The 22,225-nt window shown below is 42.9% G+C and overlaps 1 protein-coding gene across 1 annotated transcript; it reads right to left on the reverse strand.

Moving 5' to 3' along the window:
* Positions 1–7,125: 7,125 nt before the first annotated feature.
* LOC118385634 (GS homeobox 1-like) lies at positions 7,126–8,555 on the reverse strand. Its single transcript, XM_035772855.1, has 2 exons — positions 8,101–8,555; positions 7,126–7,961 (listed from the first exon to the last, which is right to left on the reverse strand). Exons 1-2 carry the CDS (start codon positions 8,474–8,476, stop codon positions 7,609–7,611), a joined length of 729 nt encoding a protein of 242 aa, XP_035628748.1. The 5' UTR covers positions 8,477–8,555; the 3' UTR covers positions 7,126–7,608.
* Between the last annotated feature and the right edge of the window lie 13,670 nt (positions 8,556–22,225).

Genomic DNA, 22,225 nt, shown 5'->3' on the forward strand with positions numbered 1-22,225 from the left:
TCGGCCAAGAGTATGCAAAGTTATCATCAAGGCAAAGGGTAACTACTTTGAAGAATCTCAAATATAAAATATATTTTGAATGGGTTAACACGTTTTTGGTTACAACATGATTCCATATGTGTTATTTCATAGTTTTGATGTCTCCACTATTATTACATAATGTAGACAATAGTAAAAATAAAGGAAACCCCTTGAATGAGTAGGTTTATTTAAACTTTTGACTTGTACTGTATATACACAATATTTTACTCCCTTGTTTCAGCCTTAACCATTTTTATTTAAAAGAAAGTCTACCTGCATATCGCCACTAGATGACGCTCCTACTCCATCCAGTCTCTGAGCAGGACGATTTCTTTACTATTTTGAGCAATAAGAAGTTTGGAAAATGTTGGCCGACAATGACGATGTGCTGAGACCCAGAGACTTGTGCTTTTGTGGAATGGCAAAAGGTAAATGTTATAATCCAGCAATGTCTGTGTTTTTTCATTAGTATTTGTCGTGGGTCCAGTCTACTGTTAATGTGTATGTTATCAAATGTAATGTATTGTGATTAAATAAAGGCTTGTTGCTTGTCACTTGTTGCTTGCCACATTTCTCTCTTATCTTTCCATTCTCCAGCCCTGCTGCTACCGCCGCCAGATGGCGCTATTATTCCTTAAATTGAATAATAGCGCCATCCGGCGGTGGTATACCTAAAATTTTAGGTATACCACAAAAGGTTGATGAGTGAGTAACTGCAACAAGATCATGGGAAGCTAAAATAGCCTATTCTCTTGTGGTAGCTATCATTCCTTGGCTGCATGCGCACGATCTCGTTTCCAGATCACTTTCTTGTTATGACATCCCGGTAAAAGATTGCAAATTGGAGGTCTCACCTCGACGCTAAATTGAAAATGAATGCAGTAACCCCCCTGCTCCACGGTGAAAAGATTCAAACAATTTAACAACTTCTGCAGCTTGTGTCAAGCCTCATGACTCATTCTCATATTTAAATGTGAACGGGCGAAACAGGCCCATTTGACAGCAGCCAAGCGCGCTTTATCAGGTCAGAAAGATATCAATAGCAGAGGTAGTGAGAATTGTTTAGCTGTGCAAAATTCTACCAAAAAGATAAATGTTGAAATGAACATTTCGGCGTGGCCTTCTCTCGATGTACATGCGGGCGGAAACGGGAGCGAAACATTCTTTTTGCACCCCGGTGGTAATTGTTCTCGTGTCTCTTTATATCGCTTACAAAGGTTAACACTTGAAAGCTCAGTTCCAAGTCAGCGCAGTTCATTATTTCACGACCCTTGACATTGCAGGTGCAGACTCAAATAGCTGCAGATTCTCGTTCCGTACACTGAACAACAGTAGAATGACATTTTGAAGATGTAAACGTATTAAATACATACATGAACTGATTTCACTATTTAATGCTTGGCCAACTAAATCAAATAAAATGCTATTCGTACACAGTTTACAGAATGTATCAAAGTTGCTGTGCTGAGTTACGTGCTATCTCCCCCAACATTGCAGTGCTGAGTTACGTGCTATCTCCCGCAACATTGCAGTACAGTAATCAATATCAATAATAAAAAGTAAAGGAATTACAAGGTAGTATGCAAGTAATAAACTGACATATAAACAATAATATATACCGTATAGATTATGAATGTGCTATGTCAAGTATAACTGTATTTACAAATATAAAATGGAAAGTGTCATGGTCGCACAGTTAAATAACTAGTATATAATAGAACACCAGCACTGACTGTGTGTGTGTGTGTGTGTGTGTGTGTGTGTGTGTGTGTGTGTGTGTGTGTGTGTGTGGTGTGTGTGTGTGTGTGTGTAGCCTATGTGTATGTATGTGTGTTGGGGGTTCCCCCCACCTCTTGGCAAAATCTTTTAGTGGCCTCCCTCTTGACAGCGGAGAGAACCTGCAATTCTACACATTTTGCCATGTGGTGGAGGTACATTTTTTCAGTTTTAAAGCCAATGTCTACACATTTTGCTATGACAGCCTATTCCATGTTAATATGATATCTGAATGAAAATGGCGGCCCCCTTGAGGTCAGGGCCCCTGGGAACGTACCCTGCGTGCCCAGTCTGTTTTCGGCCTTGATTACACATTTAGATTGCTGGCTAGACTAACTACAAATCTAAAAATTGTTCGTTTACATGGCTAATTGAGTGACTGTCAAATTTCGAAATTGCGCCTGGTGTATTCTACTATTCTTACACTCAATAGCAAGTTGAGACCCTGACTGAGTTCCTAAAACAAAATCAACCAGGAGCCTTAAGCACTGGAGAGTCTAGGTGTAGGTCTGAGCAAGTAGACAGCTAGGGTTAGCTGTTCAGCAGTCTGATGGTAGACTTGTTTTACCAGGTAAGTTGATTGAGAACACATTCTCATTTTCAGAAACTACCTGGGGAATAGTTACAGAGGAGAGGGCATGAATGAGCCAATTGTAAACTGGGGATGATTAGGTGACCGTGATGGTAGGAGGGCCAGATTGGGAATTTAGCCAGGACACAGGGGTTAACACACCTACTCTTATGATATGTGCCATGGGAACTTTAGTGACCACAGAGAGTCAGGACACCCATTTAATAAAAGATGGCACCCTACACTGTCCCAGGATATCTTTTTTAAGACTAGAGGAAAGGGTGCTTCCTACTGGCCCTCCTACACCACTTCCAGCAGCATCTGGTCTCCCATCCAGGGACTGACCAGGATCAACCCTGGTTAGCTTCAGAAGCAAGCCAGCAGTGAGATGCTAGGTGGTATGCTGCTGGCTGCATGTTGAAGCTGTCTCAGAGCCTGTTGGTCCAGGACCTGATGCTCCGATATTGTTGAAAGATGGTAACAGAGAATTATACCTAGGATATTATTACAATAAAAGTATTGTGTCATTTCTCGCACAGACACGCACACTTCTCTGTGATTGTGGAAATAGGGTGTCTATCCTTAGTTAAAGGCTATTGGGCTTGTGGCTATAACTTCCAAGGAAAGGCTGACAGTCAAATGAGATTGAGTTTACAAGGTCATGATCGATGACTATTGCCCTGTCGGGATCGATCACCTGACTGGGTGCGTCGCCACAATCAGAACACCCTGCTTTGTAGATGTCCCCAACCAACGGGCCCCCAATACCCACGAGGCATTTTAAACAACAATTAGCGAAATGGAAAAAGATCTCATTACACAGTTGCAATCTGAACCAGGCTTCCCACAATTTAAATTACTGGCGCAGAAACCATCATTACCACAGTCCGGTACAAAAACATACCATATAACAGCCCTAGTGAAATACTATTTATCTTGTCTCCCATGAAGCTCACTTGCTGTTTAATCTAAAGCAGGCTTTGTAAAAAAATATATATAGTCGCTTACACGTCTGAATATGTCTAAAGGTAATTGGTTTTAAATATATTAGGACAAAGTAAGATGGAATTATATAACTGTTATAACAGCCTATCAAAATGTTAACTTTTGCAGTAGGCTAAGATGTTTTTCACATGGATGCTTTCACATATCCAACTGCACCATTGTTCAAATAAGGGCTCCATTGCTTGAGGAGAAAACAACATATTATTCACTAAATATTTTGTTGGTGTAAAAGGCAAGAAAACATGTATCTCCCTTTTTTTTAGAAATGAAGTGGTAAAGATGCAGCATAGATCCAGTTATTCACAACAATTGTCTACAAGGCTGAGGATTTTTTTTAAACAATGTGTCTATGGTTTTCCTTTACAATTCTGTGTAAATAACATGTTTTGTTTAAGATTTAAAAAAATATAATATCTTCAAATGTGTTAGTAAAATTACGTTACATAGTATTTATATGTTTATTTGATTAAATATAATGTTTAAACTTGATCTGAATGTGTAGTGCCCCTGCGAGCCACGCGAGTCCAAAGGAGCGCTCATTGAGAAGCCACGTGTCCGTTTCCAAAGCCTCTCCAACTTAACCACCTCCATTGTAAGACTAACCCACATCGGCAGCGTCCCTCCACATAAAGGGATTTGCAATTTCAAGATATCCCAGCTTAAATGTTTTTGACAGTTCCCTCGCTTTTGCTTCGGCTTGGTTATTTTAACTGTGCCAAATGGGTCACCTTGGGTAGCTGTCTGCGCGCAAAGGGCTTTTGCGCGCATTCAGTCTGAATTTTTTCCAACTTTCCTTGACGTGGAAACCAGCTGCTGGTCGTGAAAAGACGGCTTATTAATTGTCCTTTGTCATGTAGAATTGCTTGATTTCTAAAGAAACGTACAAAGGCTCTTTTTCAGGATTCAAGTATTTTGTTTCGTGCGCATTTTCAAACCATCGAATCAGCTGCAGCGCCGCACCGTCTACCAGACTCAGGTACTGACGGCTTGCTCCCTTTGTCCGCGACTCCGCGCATAATGCTCTTGTAAATCGGGCAGACTGATTTGTTACAAGCTGCTCTTTTAATCTGATAGATAAGAGACATGTCTAAGAAAAGCCGTAAATGAAAAATTTGTTGGAATAAAGACAAGGGAAAGTCTGCTAGATGGGCGCCTGTTGACTCAAGCGGCCCTCGAGCGTCGGGTAGCGCTCTCAGCAGCCCCGTCAATGTCACGTCAACAATTCGCTTTTCTTCTCTTAAAAAGACACTGTAGCCTTTTTGCTTCAATGAATTGATCAGCACAAAATTAAGAATAAATAAATGTAGCATTTGGAGCACCGGGCTTATAAACTCCCCCAGGGCGCATACCCTCGGGCTATTGAATGGATAAAGGGCGCTTTACAGAGGACGCAGTGAGCAAAATGGGTCTCTATGGTGCAATTAACAAAATGGTCTAATCCCATATCTTAACAAATGCAAATATTGGAGTTTTGTTAAAATGTTTAAGTGAACAATTAAATCAAAGTTTACAAGTGCAACTTCTCGCCCAAAGGCACAATAACGTGAATAATTTAGTAAATGTGCAGTCCTAAAAGAGTCTTTGTTGTCACCGAGGGCTGATGATACGTTTCCAGATAAGTAAATAGCATTTAAATCCTATTTTAATAAATGTAATATAGTTTTGAGAAGCCAGTAATGAACAAGGAGAGCATGTAGCGCGAGTAGGCTACATGGCAGGCTTTTTTTACCGTCTTGGTCCCGTTGTCACCCAATAGTCTCCCAAACCACGCACGTTTGAGATTTTTTTTTCATATGCGGTCACTTGATATGCGTTCTCTCTATAATAAGTGTTTTTTTTTTCATCATGATTGCTTTTTGACAGATAGGCTACTAATTGAAGAGCCTTTCCAAAAAAACCTATGCTTTGGGTTGTTTGTCCCTTCATTTGAGCAGCAACATCGTGGAGTATAGACTAGCTATATTTGAAAATGGTCTAATCATTCCAATTAAAATACATTACATTGAAGTACATTTTAATGTATTTCTAGAATGGAGAATGGAGCCTAACACATAGGCATAGATATAGCCTGGAGTTGCCTTCAGAATTGAGTTATCAGAAATAAAAACAACCTTGGAGATCAACGACGTTACCAACAGAATTACAGATCAACAGGAATGATATGGATAGCATATGAGCCTTTGTTTTTGTCTGTTTATTTAAATAGCCGACACAGTGATGAATGTATTCATTTGCTCACTTTCATTCACTCGTTAATACACCCCGTAGTGGTTATTAACTCCCTGGCACGAGACGGATCAGGAGATTGGGATGAAGCGGATTTCTGATATGACAAGAGCGAGAGCCGCAATGTGGAGCTCCGAGGGCCCCTGCATGCTAACGCGGGCTTTGAGAGCTCTCCCCAGGGAAAGCATGAATGTCTGGCTGTTAAGACTTCTTGACAGAGATTACCGTCCCCATAGCACTTGTCTTGAGACAGGGGAACCTTTCTTTTGAAACACTTTTCTTGAGAGAGGGGAACCTTTCTTTTGAAACACTTTAGCACAATAACTGTATTCAAACGGGCATCTAAAATGTAGAGCTGCACCATTTTCATGTGGCAAAAAGCATGCATTACCAAGTGTCTTTGTGCGTAATACTCAGATCAACCTACGGAAAAGTGCCTAGATTTTTCCCTGGACAGAAAAACGTTTCAGCTGCCCGCTTTTTCTCTTCTGTCCACTCTTGAAAGTAAACAGACCGTGCGCGTAAATGATGAACATGAGCTATCTGATATATACCATCTCCTTGGATTCATAAATGAATGTATAGGATAATGTAGAAAGAGGCGACGATTCTCAGAACATATGTGCTCTACAAATGTTTTATTTCCTTTTGGATGCAGATCAGGATGCAGAGAGTGAGTTCTGCTTGATTAAAACTACCTGATCTCCAAAGTCCACGTTTATAGTCTCAATCAACCACAGAGTTACAGAGGTGCAGTATAGCATCGGCTACATATAGACTTTATGTATAGGTTATGGGAACATGCACACACAAATAAATGTGGAATGGACATCACAAACACAACACGCATTCTAAAGGTGGCACAGTATCACCAGTAAACTGACCCAAATGCCATGCCATATCCAACTCTGCATAAAGTAGTTGGTAACATATTTTGAACTAAACGTATCCACGGTGAGTCGTTTTTCATTTTATTTTATTAATGATGTCTTAAGTTAATATCCTGTTAACGTTTCCACACGGTGCTGTGCTGTTGGTTGTACGAATGAAGTCAGTGCGCAACGGCTCTGTATGTGCGAATCAAGTGTCTGTTTGCGCTCCCAGTGTCTGTGTTTGCGCTCCTAGTGTCTGTGTTTGTGCTCCCAGTGTCTGTGTTTGCGCTCCCAGTGTTTGCGCTTCCAGTGTCTGTGTTTGCGCTCCTAGTGTCTGTGTATGTGCTCCCAGTGTCTGTGTTTGCGCTCCCAGTGTCTGTGTTTGCGCTCCTAGTGTCTGTGTTTGCGCTCCTAGTGTCTGTGTTTGCGTTCCTAGTGTCTGTGTTTGCGCTCCCAGTGTCTGTGTTTGCGCTCCTAGTGTCTGTGTTTGCGCTCCCAGTGTCTGTGTTTGCGTTCCTAGTGTCTGTGTTTGCGCTCCTAGTGTCTGTGTTTGCGCTCCCAGTGGTGCGCAAGTGTAAACAATTTCACACAGAGTCATGAGTATATCACTAAGAAATATTCTTTATTTAAGTATTCACATTTTTAAATAAATAAATATTTTCAAATACACTGAAGATATAATAACAGTTTGATAGGCTATTAGTGATGTAACATTGTGAGGATTTATTTTTCGTCCCGCACACAATATCTCCGTCACATTTCCATCCAAATAATGTGCTTAAAGCTAGCCAGTATTCACCATTATACAAAATACAGCTATTGTTTTACAAAAATAATACTAACAAATGTTGCTATTCATTTGGGTATATCATAAAACCAATATCGACCTGTCTAGCTGTAATAGAATCCATTGGCAACAACGAATGGACCGTTATCAGAAAAAAACTACATATAAAACGAACAACATGTATACAATTATACAACATTCCAGAGAAATTCCCTGTTTATATATTTTATTCTCTTCCTATGTACAGGTGACTGAACACGATAAGAACAGTCGACTTTTTGGCTGCATTCAGAATTCCACAGGTGCTATGGAATTGTCTCTGTTGAGGATCGGGGAAGATCAGGGGAAGTTCAGGGAGAGACGGACAGGTCTCCATCATCCTCTTTCCCTGATGAGGAGGGAGACATGGGCATGTCCTCTTCCTCCTCGGAGCACCGTGCAGATGACAGGGACGAGCACTTGCAACTGTGGGAACCGGATCTGTGCGCGCCGCTCTTCCCCTCCTTCTTGTGTTTGACTCTGCGGTTCTGGAACCAGATCTTGACCTGCTTCTCTGACAGGTTTAGATATGTGGCGATCTCAATGCGCCGAAGTCTGGAGAGATACATGTTGGAAGTGAACTCTCTCTCCAACTCCAAAAGTTGCGTGCTGGTAAACGCTGTGCGCATGCGCTTGCTGCTCTGAAGTTGGCTGTTGTTGTTTTCTGTAAAAGCCAAAAAAATATACACATTTAATTAAGTTATCCAAAATGCTAAATAAAACACCGGAGTAAATGTTCATTCAGCTGATGAAGCTCATTCTGTGTAAAAGTATCAATTGTGCATTCAATACGTTTTACTCACCAATGGAGATGCAGTGGAACTGTCGTGGGTCTGGAACCGAATAGGTTGCTTGATATATCCCCGGACCGTGGTTGAGGTTGACGCCGGTGGAGGACGTGTGGTGCCTCGATAGTGCAGAATGGCAGTACTGGGAGCCGAAGGTAGGGAAGGATGCCTTGAGGAGTGGCAAGGTCGGTGGGGATGGGTGGAGCTGGGATACGCATAGCGGACAGAAGCATAGCAAGCCAGCCTTCCGTGAGTGGCAAGAGCCTGCGGACAGCCCATGGAGTGGGTGAGACGGGTGCATAGCGTAAGGAAATAAAGGTGGATTGTTTTCCCTCCCTTTATCATTTGCCTCCCTCAAAATCAAGGAATCCACAAGAAAGGACCTCGGCATCTTTGCAAACTTGCTGCTCAGTACTTGGTAAACTTTTTCAGTCAGCGCGTTGTTTCGTTCAGAACTGCTTGCTTGGCGGGTGGACAGCGGAGTGGTGCTGAAAGGACACTGACGCTCTTTAAATAGTTGTAGTCCCGGTCCGGCCATGTGACGGTTACGCGGTGAGCGTCTAAGAGCTCTCAATAGGGTTTTGTGCCTTTTCTCTTGGCATTCACACTGCACGCTTCCCCATTATTTCACTTGTTAACTAAATGAACTGCATAATGTGGTCTATTCTTGTCAGCCCCACCCACGCCGCAAGAGGCGGCACTACCCCTTCTACATGTTAGCTTCGCTCTTATTTATTATATTACGTTTTCAGATCTATAATTTGAGAAATAAACATTTTGCCAATGTACTGGGGTAGCCATTTCTACTGGTCTGTCTGTTTTCAGAAAATCTACTCATTTATGGAACACCATCAGCACTTATCCAACTAGGCCTACACTTTCCGCATAACATAACAGAGAATGTGTTTAAGTTGATCAATCGTGAGTAACAGTTGGGGAGTTGAGTGGTATTTGCTCTGTAATGCTTACGTTAAATAAGCTGTAAGTTAATATTTTCTGGAATCCAAGCACATATGCATGCCATACAAAAGATGCAGGACACACAATAGCCTCCTAGTCTAAGTATACAATAAAACGTTTGCATTTTGTTCTAATTTATGCTGGAAAGGACCTTCCTTAATTGGCATCGTTAAGGCTTCTATGTTGAACTTGCAAGTATGTCGTAATATTTGTGAACACATGACATACAGCCCTACATGACATACTAGGACCTATTTGTCTATACAAGTGAAAATATAAGTATTAAGTATAGGCTATATTATATATAGAGTATATATTATTGATTGCTGCTAAAGGTAGGACTATCTGCAGGACTATCTGCAAACAAATAAGTGTTTAATTTAAAACGTGTGAATGTACTTGTCCATTTTGAGGCCAATGTATCATTTCTAGACACAGAAAGGACAAGTCACAGCCTGAAGGCAATGCGGTTCAAACCAGTGATTAATTCCTGTGCCCGGGCCCCCGCCGAGTCCGGGAAAGAATATATAAAAATAACCAGGTTTTCACTCGCCGGCCCTTATTGAATGTCATTGTGGAGTGTTTTCAATGCAAGAGAAAGAGACTCGAATTAAAGTGTGTGACAGCGGCGGATAGACGCACACAAAGGCGACTCTGTCACAGAGAGGCCAAATGCGTGCGCGTGAAAGCCCCCGCCTCGCTCTGATTGAATTAAGCAATAGGAAAACATTTTCTTTCACTTTAGGTCTTCTAAACAACACCTTCAAAGAGATGGGAACCATTAATGTTTGAGTAAACAGTGAAATGTCGTTTATATTCCTCCCAGCCGTATTGCGTTTCTTTTATTTTTTGTTTTTGATTTGTCCCTAAAAAGCTTCCCTATTCTATTCACATTACTTCTTATTTTTCTGAAAACGTAGATGACGCAAATGTAAATATTCTTTCAAAATTCAAACAGTGCTTTCTCAGAGGAAGAGAGAAAAAATAAGATGGGTAATTGGTTATAAAGCTTATAAACACATATCAGATAGCAACTGGATAAAACCATAACATGAATATATAAGGTTTTGTCACCAGTTTGGGCTACGACTGGAGTTTACACATTTTTTGTATCTAAAATCTTATATTTTACATGCATGCTTTCTACCCAGGTTGCTAGTGTGCTTTCTGCAACAAGTGCGCTACGGCAGGATGTCTAGAACTTTCGAATTTCCATGGGCAAGGAATCTTTCCCACGAATGACAATACTAACTCTTAGGCTAAGGAAATATGTTGCAATGAGCTGTGTATAAATTAAATCTTATTATTAGAGTCTGTTAATTTTGCAAGGTGCAAAAAAAATCCACAACTTGTCATGTGTGCATGACCACATATAACACACTGGACACCTTTATGGCTGCGACGTTGCAGAGTAAAATGTTGGTGTCACTGGTGGTCCTTGACAAGCGTGACAATTACCTGTCTGCTCACCGCTCATGCTTTTCAGTTCAGAACCGAGCCGCTCACATAATGGCTTTTCAGTCCAGAAGCAAAACCCGCCCATATGCATCATACAAACCTATTTGTTTTATCTCCGGTAAAATGACCAGGGACTCTGCTCCGTGGAAAATACCACTCGACTTACATTAAGGGTATAATTTGGTCGCAACTTTGCAGCGCCATAATAGCAGGTATTTACCGCACAAATTAGGAGCAATTAAACCCTTAAACAAGCTGTAGGTACAGAGTCATGCGGACAAGAGCCTGTTATCTGCAACAGAGTGGGATTAGGCCTTTCATTCTGTTGGACGCCGTATGCCAGGCGTCTTCCATTAACTAATAGGCCAATCTCGCTCCAGTCCCTTGACCCACCACATCCCCTCTCAATTATATGCTGTTTTCTAAATTTGAATTACAAAATGGGTTAATAATGTTGTATTAATGTAACAATTCATTAATTAAAGGCATTTCCTTATTTTCACAACAAAAATGTAAAACATTAGAGGCTCAGAGTTTGTTGGCACAATACAATTGGTCTGGAATTGGTGCTGTTTCAACAGGTGGAGGGTTACATTTAATTATCTGGTCACTATTAGGACAGTGACATTTGCTTGGCTGGTTGCTTAAATATATTATCAAAGGAAATCGTTTTCAAAATAACGGTCATAGCTGTCATCCCGTGGGTAGGAATATAGGGGTGCTGGGGGTCGCTACTTAGGGAGGCTCATCCTCATTTGTAATCCCAACTGGAGACCGACAAATAGCTTTGACCTCAGAAAACATGGCCCTCTGGAGGCGCAGGCCAGAAGTGCAAGAAATCTCATCTAGTATAATGACTTTGTTACTGAAACAAATCAAACAGCTACTCTGCAGTTCCCTGTCTGAGCAAAACAGCATCCTCATAGATACTCTAGACACTGTTATGAAGTCCTCATTTCATAAAGTAGGCTACAGCCTAAAATTCATATAAGATGAATCAATGACATAAATTGTGAAACTAGAAACAAAAGCAGTGAACATCTACAAGAACAACAATCATTAGATTACTCACTCAAGTCAAACAACAAATAGAATAAGAATCTGATAAACATTTAAGCAAATCCACTAATAAGTATCCAATAGTGTGATGTCACAAACCATAGAACTGAAAAAGCAACAACTGAAAATAGCCAAACCATTAATCAAATATTCCAATAAACAATAGTCATGATTCCAGTTGAACATCTTTTATGCATGATGCTGATGATGCTATTGGCCAGCACCCGCTGTGCCACCAGAAAATGATATTTTCATGGGTTTGTGTGTGAGTCTAAAGATCTCCCATTTGATAAAATAAAGAGGGCACTCTGTTCATGGGGATGTAGTCAATATTTCCTTTTCTTCTAGTATGAATTATTCATCGTTTTGAGACACTCCGCCCCCCTACTTAATATGTACACACATTTTACAGCCACACATCTCTAGTAGGAGGGATGGTCTTAGCTGACAGTGTAACAGGATTTAGGGTCCCAGTGGGGTTTGGCCGAGCCGGACGGGCGCTGTGACTGTCGATGTGACACAGAGGGCCGGCTGCCCCTCCTAATCTTCCCCTGAGGCGACTGCACAGACTGCAGGTCCTGCTGCACCACTATGGGTAGGCACACAAAGGCCTGATTATCATTCATATGCTCAGCAGAGCCACCAGTCCAACAGACAACACTGCTAACCCAACTACCAGCTGAGTAGTGCAATATGTACAGCACACCATGGGGACTAATGAATCCTTAAGTGTGTGTGTGTGTGTGTGTGTGTGTGTGTGTGTGTGTGTGTGTGTGTGTGTGTGTGTGTGTGTGTGTGTGTGTGTGTGTGTGTGTGTGTGTGTGTGTGTGTGTGTGTGTGTGTGTGTGTGTGTGTGTGTGTGTGTGTGTGTGTGTGTGTGTGTGTGTGTGTGTGTGTGTGTGTGTGTGTCTGTGTGTCTGTGTGTGTGTGTGTCCTGCTCCATTTGGTAGCATTACGAGTTATCAAGATGAACTTGAACATAGACGAACACACAATTTCTTGCATTTACATTTATATTTGGGTCATTTAGCAGACACTATTACTCAGAGCGATTGACAGTAAAGTGCAATCATCCAAGGAATGTGAAGAATATAAACGTAACGTATGGGTTTAGTGCCCACCACAAGTTAGCTATGTATGGGAAGTATCATCAAATATCTACCATGCAGTGTGAGGTGGGTTGTAAATCTACAGCAAGAGTGAAAGTCACCTGAAGAGGGCTGTTATGGTGACCGTATTACCGCCACATCTGCAGTCACAATCATGACCATAGTCAAATTCCATATGGCTGTTGAGTCACAGTAACTAGGCTTCTCCAAAACGGCGCCCTGTATATGAATGGCGCTGATGGTTGTTAGTAGCCTACCAAACTTGGTTAAAGTCCCTAAAGTCAGGTGAACTGAATACTTTTAAAATCATGTGATATCATTATGACTAATCATAACAGCACTATACCATTTCATAATGTCCAATCAATGAATGCATCAATAAGTTGCTATACATGCATTCATTTAAGCTAATCCACTAATAAGGCAGGGCACTGCGTTCATCCACCTCTGGCCTGCTCGCCTCCCTACCACTGAGGAAGTACAGTTCCCGCTCAGCCCAGTCAAAACTGTTCGCTGCTCTGGCCCCCCAATGGTGGAACAAACTCCCTCACGACGCCAGGACAGCGGAGTCAATCACCACCTTCCGGAGACACCTGAAACCCCACCTCTTTAAGGAATACCTAGGATAGGATAAAGTAATCCTTCTCAACCCCCCTTAAAAGATTTAGATGCACTATTGTAAAGTGGCTGTTCCACTGGATGTCATAAGGTGAATGCACCAATTTGTAAGTCGCTCTGGATAAGAGCGTCTGCTAAATGACTTAAATGTAATGTAAATGTAATTCATAAACCAATATAAGAGAATAATAGTATTCAACAATAGTCAACAGTGCTCAATTCAATCAAACCCGTATTGCAGTATCTACAGAGTAGCTGTTTTTCCTATGGTCAAATAGCAGAGAACTAATTTGTGCACTGTAGGAACCAATTAGTACACAGAAGATTGAATTAATTCAGCATCTTGTCCTTGCTGAGGTCAGACCCTTTTTAATACTGTCACACCCTGATCTGTTTCACCTGTCTTTGTGCTTGTCTCTACCACCCTCCAGGTGTCGCCCATTTGCCCCATTATCCCCTGTGTATTTATACCTGTGTTCTCTGTACATCTGTTGCCAGTTTGTCCTGTCAAGTTTACCAGCATTTTTCCTGTACTCCTTTTTTCGCTCTAGTCTAAGTTTTGACCGTTTTGCCTGTCCTGAACCTGCCTACCGTTCTGTACTTTTTGACACTGTCCTGGATTACTGACCTCTGTCTGCTCTGACCCTGAGCCTGCCTGCCGTTCTGTACCTTGTGACACTGTCCTGGATTACTGACCTCTGTCTGCTCTGACCCCGAGCCTGCCTGCCGTTCTGTACCTTGTGACACTGTCCTGGATTACTGACCTCTGCCTGCTCTGACCCTGAGCCTGCCTGCCGTTCTGTACCTTGTGACATTGTCCTGGATTTACTGACCTCTGTCTCTCTGACCCTGAGCCTGCCTGCCATTCTGTACCTTGTGACATTGTCCTGGATTACTGACCTCTGCCTGCCCTGACCCTGAGCCCGCCTGCCGTTCTGTACCTTGTGACACTGCCCTGAATTACTGACCTCTGCCTGCCCTGACCCTGAGCCTGCCTGCCGTTCTGTACCTTTTAGACTCCTCTCTGGATTACTGACCTCTGTCTGCTCTGACCCTGAGCCTGCCTGCCATTCTGTACCTTGTGACATTGTCCTGGATTACTGAACTCTGTCTGCTCTGACCCTGAGCCTGCCTGCCATTCTGTACCTTGTGACATTGTCCTGGATTACTGAACTCTGTCTGCTCTGACCCTGAGCCTGCCTGCCGTTCTGTACCTTGTGACACTGTCCTGGATTTACTGACCTCTGTCTCTCTGACCCTGAGCCTGCCTGCCGTTCTGTACCTTGTGACACTGTCCTGGATTACTGACCTCTGTCTGCCCTGACCCTGAGACTGCCTGCCGTTCTGTACCTTTCAGACTCCTCTCTGGATTACTGACCTCTGTCTGCTCTGACCCTGAGCCTGCCTGCCGTTCTGTACCTTGTGACACTGCCCTGAATTACTGACCTCTGCCTGCCCTGACCCTGAGCCTGCCTGCCGTTCTGTACCTTTCGGACTCCTCTCTGGATTACTGACCTCTGCCTGCCCTGACCCTGAGCCTGCCTGCCGTTCTGTACCTTTCGGACTCCTCTCTGGATTACTGACCTCTGCCTGCCCTTGACCCTGAGCCTGCCTGCCGTTCTGTACCTTTCGGACTCCTCTCTGGATTACTGACCTCTGCCTGCCCTGACCCTGAGCCTGCCTGCCGTTCTGTACCTTTCGGACTCCTCTCTGGATTACTGACCTCTGCCTGCCCTGACCCTGAGCCTGCCTGCCGTTCTGTACCTTTCGGACTCCTCTCTGGATTACTGACCTCTGCCTGCCCTGACCCTGAGCCTGCCTGCCGTTCTGTACCTTTCGGACTCCTCTCTGGATTACTGACCTCTGCCTGCCCTTGACCTGTCATTTGCCTGCCCCCTGTTTTTGAAATAACTTTTGTTACTTCGAACTGTCTGCATCCTGAGGTCTGATAAATACAGTCAGTGAGATTATATGGAAACTCATGTTCGCTTAAAGCTCCAATGCATCTCAACAATTAAGTACCTTATCTCAACAATTAAGTACCTGTGAATGTTTTCAATCAAAATGGTCAAAAATAACTAAAAATGGCTTTGTAGTAAAAAGCAATTTCTCAAGCAAGAATTTAGCTAGGTCTGTCTGGAAGTGGTCTGAGTGGGAAGGGGAAAACTGAAAACAAACTGTTATTTGCAGAGAGGTTTGTAACTCTCTTGCTTATTGGTCTATTTACTCATTTACGGCCTGGTGATTTCACCAAGCAGGCCAAAATTCCATCCCACCAAAACAGGCTGAAATTTCAGGTGGTCTTTTCAAACAATTCTTACACTAAAAGGGCATTATCATCATTTTTCATGAGTTCACAGTATTATTCCAACCTCATAGTGTGGAAATGCATACTGTATAAAACATAGGGAAATCTAGTTTTTTACTGCACGAGGCCTTAAAGGCCTTTTGACGAAATGCCCATCAAACTATAGTGAAGTATAGGGCTAATGGACGTTTGATAACGACACTCTGCATACATAATAACCTTTTGATGTGAATACATTTGTTATGGTATAGATATGTTTTAAAATGTCCCCTTTGGCTTTCGTTCCCATATAAAAGCCTTGACATGCTGCTCAAAGGGGTCTGTTTCCCTATGGAGGTCATCAGGCCATTTTGTATGGCTGACTCAGATTTTTCCGATTCAGTAGAGACTTTTCGGCTTTAAAAATAACAGGTCAAACCAATGAATTTAATGAACTCCCAGGCACAATGCATGCGCCTTGCCATTTGAACTGCAATAAAGGGCGATGGGCAGGTCAGCAAGCTCTTTCAACGTTTTGTACACAAATGTGTGACAGAATGCTTAGAATGCGGCCACTTCAGCATCTCCATTGACAAGTTGTTCAAAGTGTTGGGGACGTCAGTGACAGTGCCTTCAGCCAAGGTACCCCCCCCCCCTTTGTTCCTCTCTCTGTTTCTGTCCTTTTATCACACCCAAACACTCCCTAACAACAATATGTGAAAGAATGGCAAACCACTTTCTCCACCACTTTCCTTCCCTCTCCTTAGAAAAAGTCATAAGAAACCCACAGAAACTAGTCATGTGCACAGAGTTATGACCCAAACGAGTGCTGCCTGTCTCTCTCTACTCCTCCCTCCTTTTAATCGTTTTACTTTTCTGTTCCTCCCTAGTTCCCTCCCTTCATTCTTTTCTTCCCCTCCTTCATTGTAGCCATCTCGCTCTCTCATCGTCCCTCTTTCAGCTCCTCTCATGTCTCTCTGTGAGCTGGCTACATTGGCTCTTGGAGAGAAAGCGGGAGGGAGGGGTGGGGAGGGGGAGAAAGCGGGAGGGAGGGGTGGGGAGGGGGAGAAAGCGGGAGGGAGGGGGAGGGAGGGGTGAGGAGATGTGCTTGAAAAGAAGAATAGACCGTACAGGAAGGAGGGAGAAATTTGGTTAAACTTCAAGCACTTTTCCAAGATTGCGATGCTATCTGAAATCAATTTCCAATCACACAGCATTGTCCTATGATGAAAGCTGGAAGTTGAGAATACAGGTTGAAATTCTAAATATTTTGAAAAAACATGTATTCTTAGTGAACTAGCTAACTAGTTTCAGATATACTTGAACAAGTAAACCATAGGCTATTTGATAGAGTCCCACAGTACTTGTGTATTCGCTTAATTCAATTAATTGGATCCCCCCTGGGATTGACAACTGAGCCATGGGAGGGAGGAGGAGAATAGAAGAGGGGTTGGGGAGGGTGGGAAGCTGCCACTGCCTGCAAACTGTCAACATTACTATTGCATTTGTATTGACTTGTTTATTTCCATTTCTTACTCAACGTAACGTGGTTTAATTGCAATAATGGGATTGTATAATTAAGCTCTCAGGATAGCATTGCTGCTTGGATGGCTCTATCATCTCTTATATCCTGTTCATTTCCCACCCCCTGAAGATTCCCCTCTCTCCCATCATTCTCCTTTTAACAGTTAGTATCATTTTTTATTAGTTTAAGAGAAGATATTGTGATGGAGAAAATGCAATATTAATGTTAGCATTGTTTTAAATTCAGTACTTTTACAAGTATTTTGGAGCAGTGTTTTAGAATAGATGAGCAGTGTTGAGTGAATTGCATTGTTACTTTGCACTATAATGGTAAAAACAGTATTATGTTTGAGGCAGGAGCATATTTTTTGTTGGCTATTTTATTTCTGAAGTGGTGCTATAGCAGAACACATGTTGTGGGGAAATGCTGTGGTGAAGGTTGAGTTGCTCAATTCAGTGTAAATTCTGATGAAAATGTAAAACTGTACCCAGTCCTGAAATGAGTGAGCTGTTGCCAAGGCGAGAGCGACACTTTCAGGGTAATGAATGAGACATTTGGGGACGTGAGTAAGAATAGCCCCCTGATTCATTTTCATAACCTAATATCCCCTTTTCTTACCAAATCTCTATGGCCGTCATTGTGTTTTGGAGCCAGCTTTTGTTTAAGTTTTCGTTTGATTTTTTTCCTCTCATTCATTCCTGCATCTGACTTCTCCCCCCACCCTAATGACCGGGGTGACCACCCCCCCTCCCCCAGTCCTCTCTCTCCCTCTCTCTGCATTTGACAGTGCAGGGCTCTGTCCCAGCTTTTTTGTCTCTGAGTTATGACGTAAGCGCTGAGAAAAAGCCCAACTCTGTGGTTCTGGGGTATAAAATTTGTTGCTTTTTTTGTGGCTGCTGGGGACGGGTCACTGCCCATTTCAGAGGGTCCCCAGTTTTCTGCAGATGCGCTCTATTGAGGAGGCGACACGCGGCGGGACGCTGCTGAGTGGGGGGTTACTACTCCTCCATTACCATAGAAACCAATACACTGGCTTTCAGCTGGCCCGGGCCAGGGGTCCACTGACACCGACCTTCGCACTGATCTGAGTCCTGACAGAACCCAAACGGACCTCTGCACACTGAATAATACTAATTTGTTGCCAGTTTGTCAAACATAACAAGAGCTGCCAGCACCGTTATGACAGCCTGTGCACAGATCACTTTAATAAATGAGACCTAGTTTTTGGGATGCCACTCCCATGATGGACCACAGACTAATAAAATTAATTGGAAGATACCCAAACAGAACCACTCCAAGATGACACAAACCAGTACAGGGCCAAACCCTACATTATGGAGCAGAACTCTCAGGTACGGGACTTCTCAGCACTACATTTAGAACTATACACAGCCACGAGACAGGTCATCTGTACAGAAAATAACCAACCCAAAACAGAGCTAAAAGTAATTCACAAAACAGTGCTAGATAACAAACAAGAGCTCAACAAGTCTTAATTCCTTAACACTAAATATAACTCTGAAAATGTATACATTTCCAAATATTTCAAATGATAATTAGTAATTTCACATCAGTAAGCATGCTGAGTTGTGTGTGAAATGTGTGTGTGTGAAGTGTACACAAAATATGTGCTTGTTTGGATGATAGGGACTCAACATGTGTGTGTAACAGTGTGCGTTTGTATACGTATTTTACCTGTGTATGGGCATCAAATGAGCAAGCCCGGAGGGTACAATGTCAGAGTTCACACTCACCGCCCTCACCCCTGGCAGGTGCAGCCCCTGGGGGCGTGAGGAGGAGGCCCCTCATCTCTCCCACCTCTTCACGCTGCTCAGACAGAGAAAGAGAGAGATGTGAAAGGGTGCACTCCAGAAAGCCATCACCTGCTCCCTCCGCCCTCCAATCCCCACTAACCCCCCCCCAACCTCCGAACCATCCTACCACCCTCTGCTCCTCACTGCCTACTTTGACTGACTGGGGTGGGGAGAAAGAGAGAGAGAAAGAGAGCAAGAGATAGAGAGAAAGAGAGAAAGAGAGAAAGGGAGAGAGAAAAAGAGAGAGAGAGAAAGAAAGAGAGACAGACAGACAGACAGAAAGAGAGGGAGGAAGGGAGAGAGAGAAAAAGAGAAACAGAGAAAAAAGAGAGAGAATGAGAGAGAGAGAGAGAGAGAGAGAGAGAGAGAGAGAGAGAGAGAGAGAGAGAGAGAAAGGAGAGAGAATGAGAGAGAGCCGAGAGAGAAAGAGAGACAGACAGAAAGAGAGAGAGAGAGACCTCCAAAATAATGACACCAACACAGGGACAGACTGAATAGAAGAGATTTTATAAAAAAAGTAAAACCTGGAGAAGACATGAGTGACACTGAAACCAACAACCTAGAGTGTAAACCATGAGCTAGTGAAGTGTGGTTTTGTTTTTGCTATGTTGTGGGTAGGAATGCTTTTGGCATCAGAAATGTACATTTGTCATGCCCACAGAGGGCAGTGAATTGGACTGGGAGCTGAATTGAGATTGTGTGGACAGGGAGTCCATGGGTGAGGTTGAGTATTGATGGACGCCCCTCCCAGTCTCTCCCAGCCTCCCCCTCCATTGTGGCTTGAGTGAGTGTATCCTCCTGCTCTGAGAGGTGGAATGCGTCTCCTCTCCTCCACGGCCGTGATGGATAGAGCCCTTGTCCTGCACTCCTTTGCCCCTCCCTCTGAATCCCTTCTTTCTCTCTTTTAGGCTTTGACTCTTTCATCCCATCCTTTTATTCTACACCAATAAAAGTCACTGATTCTTCATTGGCTGTTGTGTGGATCTGAGAGGCTCTGAGACTTTTCATCTGGAGTGTGTCACACATCATCACACAAATACACACGCATGCACATAAACCAACGCCAGCACAGAAATGCACAGAAACACACCACATTCACACACATAAACTAAGACAACAACTAAAAACACAACAAAAAAATGAGTGTATCCATAGTAGAAGTTTCTCTCCTCTCCCCTGCTCTATTGACCCTCATTTACACTCCATTAACTACTCTATTGTCTGGTGTTGTGCTGTTCAGTGTGGTGTTGTGCTGTTCAGTGTGGTGTTGTGCTGTTCAGTGTGGTGTGGTGTTGTGCTGTTCAGTGTGGTGTTGTGCTGTTCAGTGTGGTGTGGTGTTGTGCTGTTCAGTGTGGTGTTGTGCTGTTCAGTGTGGTGTGGTGTTGTGCTGTTCAGTCTGGTGTTGTGCTGTTCAGTCTGGTGTTGTGCTGTTCAGTCTGGTGTTGTGCTGTTCAGTGTGGTGTGGTGTTGTGCTGTTCAGTGTGGTGTTGTTCTGTTCAGTCTGGTGTTGTGCTATTCAGTGTGGTGTGGTGTTGTGCTGTTCAGTCTGGTGTTGTGCTGTTCAGTGTGGTGTTGTGCTGTTCAGTGTGGTGTTGTGCTGTTCAGTGTGGTGTTGTGCTGTTCAGTGTGGTGTTGTGCTGTTTAGTCTGGTGTTGTGCTGTTCAGTCTGGTGTTGTGCTGTTCAGTCTGGTGTTGTGCTGTTCAGTCTGGTGTTGTGCTGTTCAGTGGCAAGGGAGTGAGACAGGCTTATACACCCTTACTAGTGACGTATTCTTAAAAGCTCATATGTCTATGATAGTATATTTACTGGTCTGCTGCGAGGCTTGTTGAAAAGTTATAAGAGGGCTGTTTAAAAACTATTATGAGATAACATTACGCAATAAGCTACCAGCAGGAGTATGGCTTCATCCCTGAATCACCAATCAGCTCCTGAGTCACTGCGCCCAACCTCTATGGACCCTCTCTAAGATAACTTAGAAATTATATTCTATACACTCTCAAATGACACACACATACACCAAGATAATAGAAAATGCATATATCAATCAATGTAATGAAGCACACAATTGAGCAAATGTTTGAGTATCTATCATAAAACATATTGTTATTTCACATATGAACTTGATATTAGGGTTTATCAATAGTACCAATGGGGAACAGGCATCCCAAAGCTCATTGAAGATGTTTGCTTCTGCGTCATATGGCTGTTTGGTACTGTTCATCACGTAGACTGAGATCTATCACCAACTCTAAAACTCTCACTCGTCACTTCAAAAAGACACACAACTACAGGAGCTTGTCACTTTGTGAATGATTTAATGATTTAAGAGACAGGGTTAAAAGCACAGCATAAAACAATGGGATGTTGTCAATGTTTGAACATTTAGATATTTACAAATTACTCAAATTACCTTGATTCAGTGATATGATGTTACCATACGTAGTGGGGTGATTGTAGACAATTTGGGAGGTAACCTGACTGGGACCAAAATCTGCATTATTTTACAAGACTGCTGGTGCCTTAGAAGTTCAATCCCATCTCAGCTGCATGGCTGTAACTGATTAAAGTAGACGGAAAATGAACTGAGGAAACTATCAATTTAAATCGGTGAATAAATCAATGTATAAAATGTGATGTTTGTGTTCACTGTTCAGAAGTATGTGCTAGTGTATGCAAGTCTTCAGTGTGTGTGTGTGTGTGTGTGTGTGTGTGTGTGTGTGTGTGTGTGTGTGTGTGTGTGTGTGTGTGTGTGTGTGTGTGTGTGTGTGTGTGTGTGTGTGTGTGTGTGTGTGTGTGTGTGTAAAAATGGGCAGAGGCAGTAAAAGATGAAAGGGAAAAGGGTCAGTAATGAATTTAAAGGAAACTGAACATTAATGGCACTAGCATTACTCATGTTCCATATAACAAATTATTGGAAATTTGTCAAGCACACCAAATTATCTCCTCGTGTCTGTCGGGAGCGCGGTGAAGTCCTCTCTGCCTGCCATGGCAAGACAATTTCAGCTCATTTGACTATTTATAACAATAGAACCACCCATTAAGACAAATTAATGTCATTATCAAATCTCTATGAAAATGACAACTACCAGCGTTTCGAGCAGCTTTAGAGGCTATTGACGATAATGAAATCCGCTGTACAGGTACTGAAAAGAAACACTCCAAGTAATTATTTTCTAGTAGCTTGTTTGTCTGCCGTCCGTTCGTTTGCTTTCAGCTCAATTATGTGACTCTGTGAGCGCGTGGAGGCGCGTAGGGCTCTGCGGCCCACAGAGAGAGGGGCCTAATTGGGCAATTACCGTCCCGTTTCAG

The sequence above is a fragment of the Oncorhynchus keta genome, chromosome 6 (genome assembly GCF_023373465.1).
Source record: "Oncorhynchus keta strain PuntledgeMale-10-30-2019 chromosome 6, Oket_V2, whole genome shotgun sequence".
Classification (NCBI taxonomy): domain Eukaryota; kingdom Metazoa; phylum Chordata; class Actinopteri; order Salmoniformes; family Salmonidae; genus Oncorhynchus; species Oncorhynchus keta.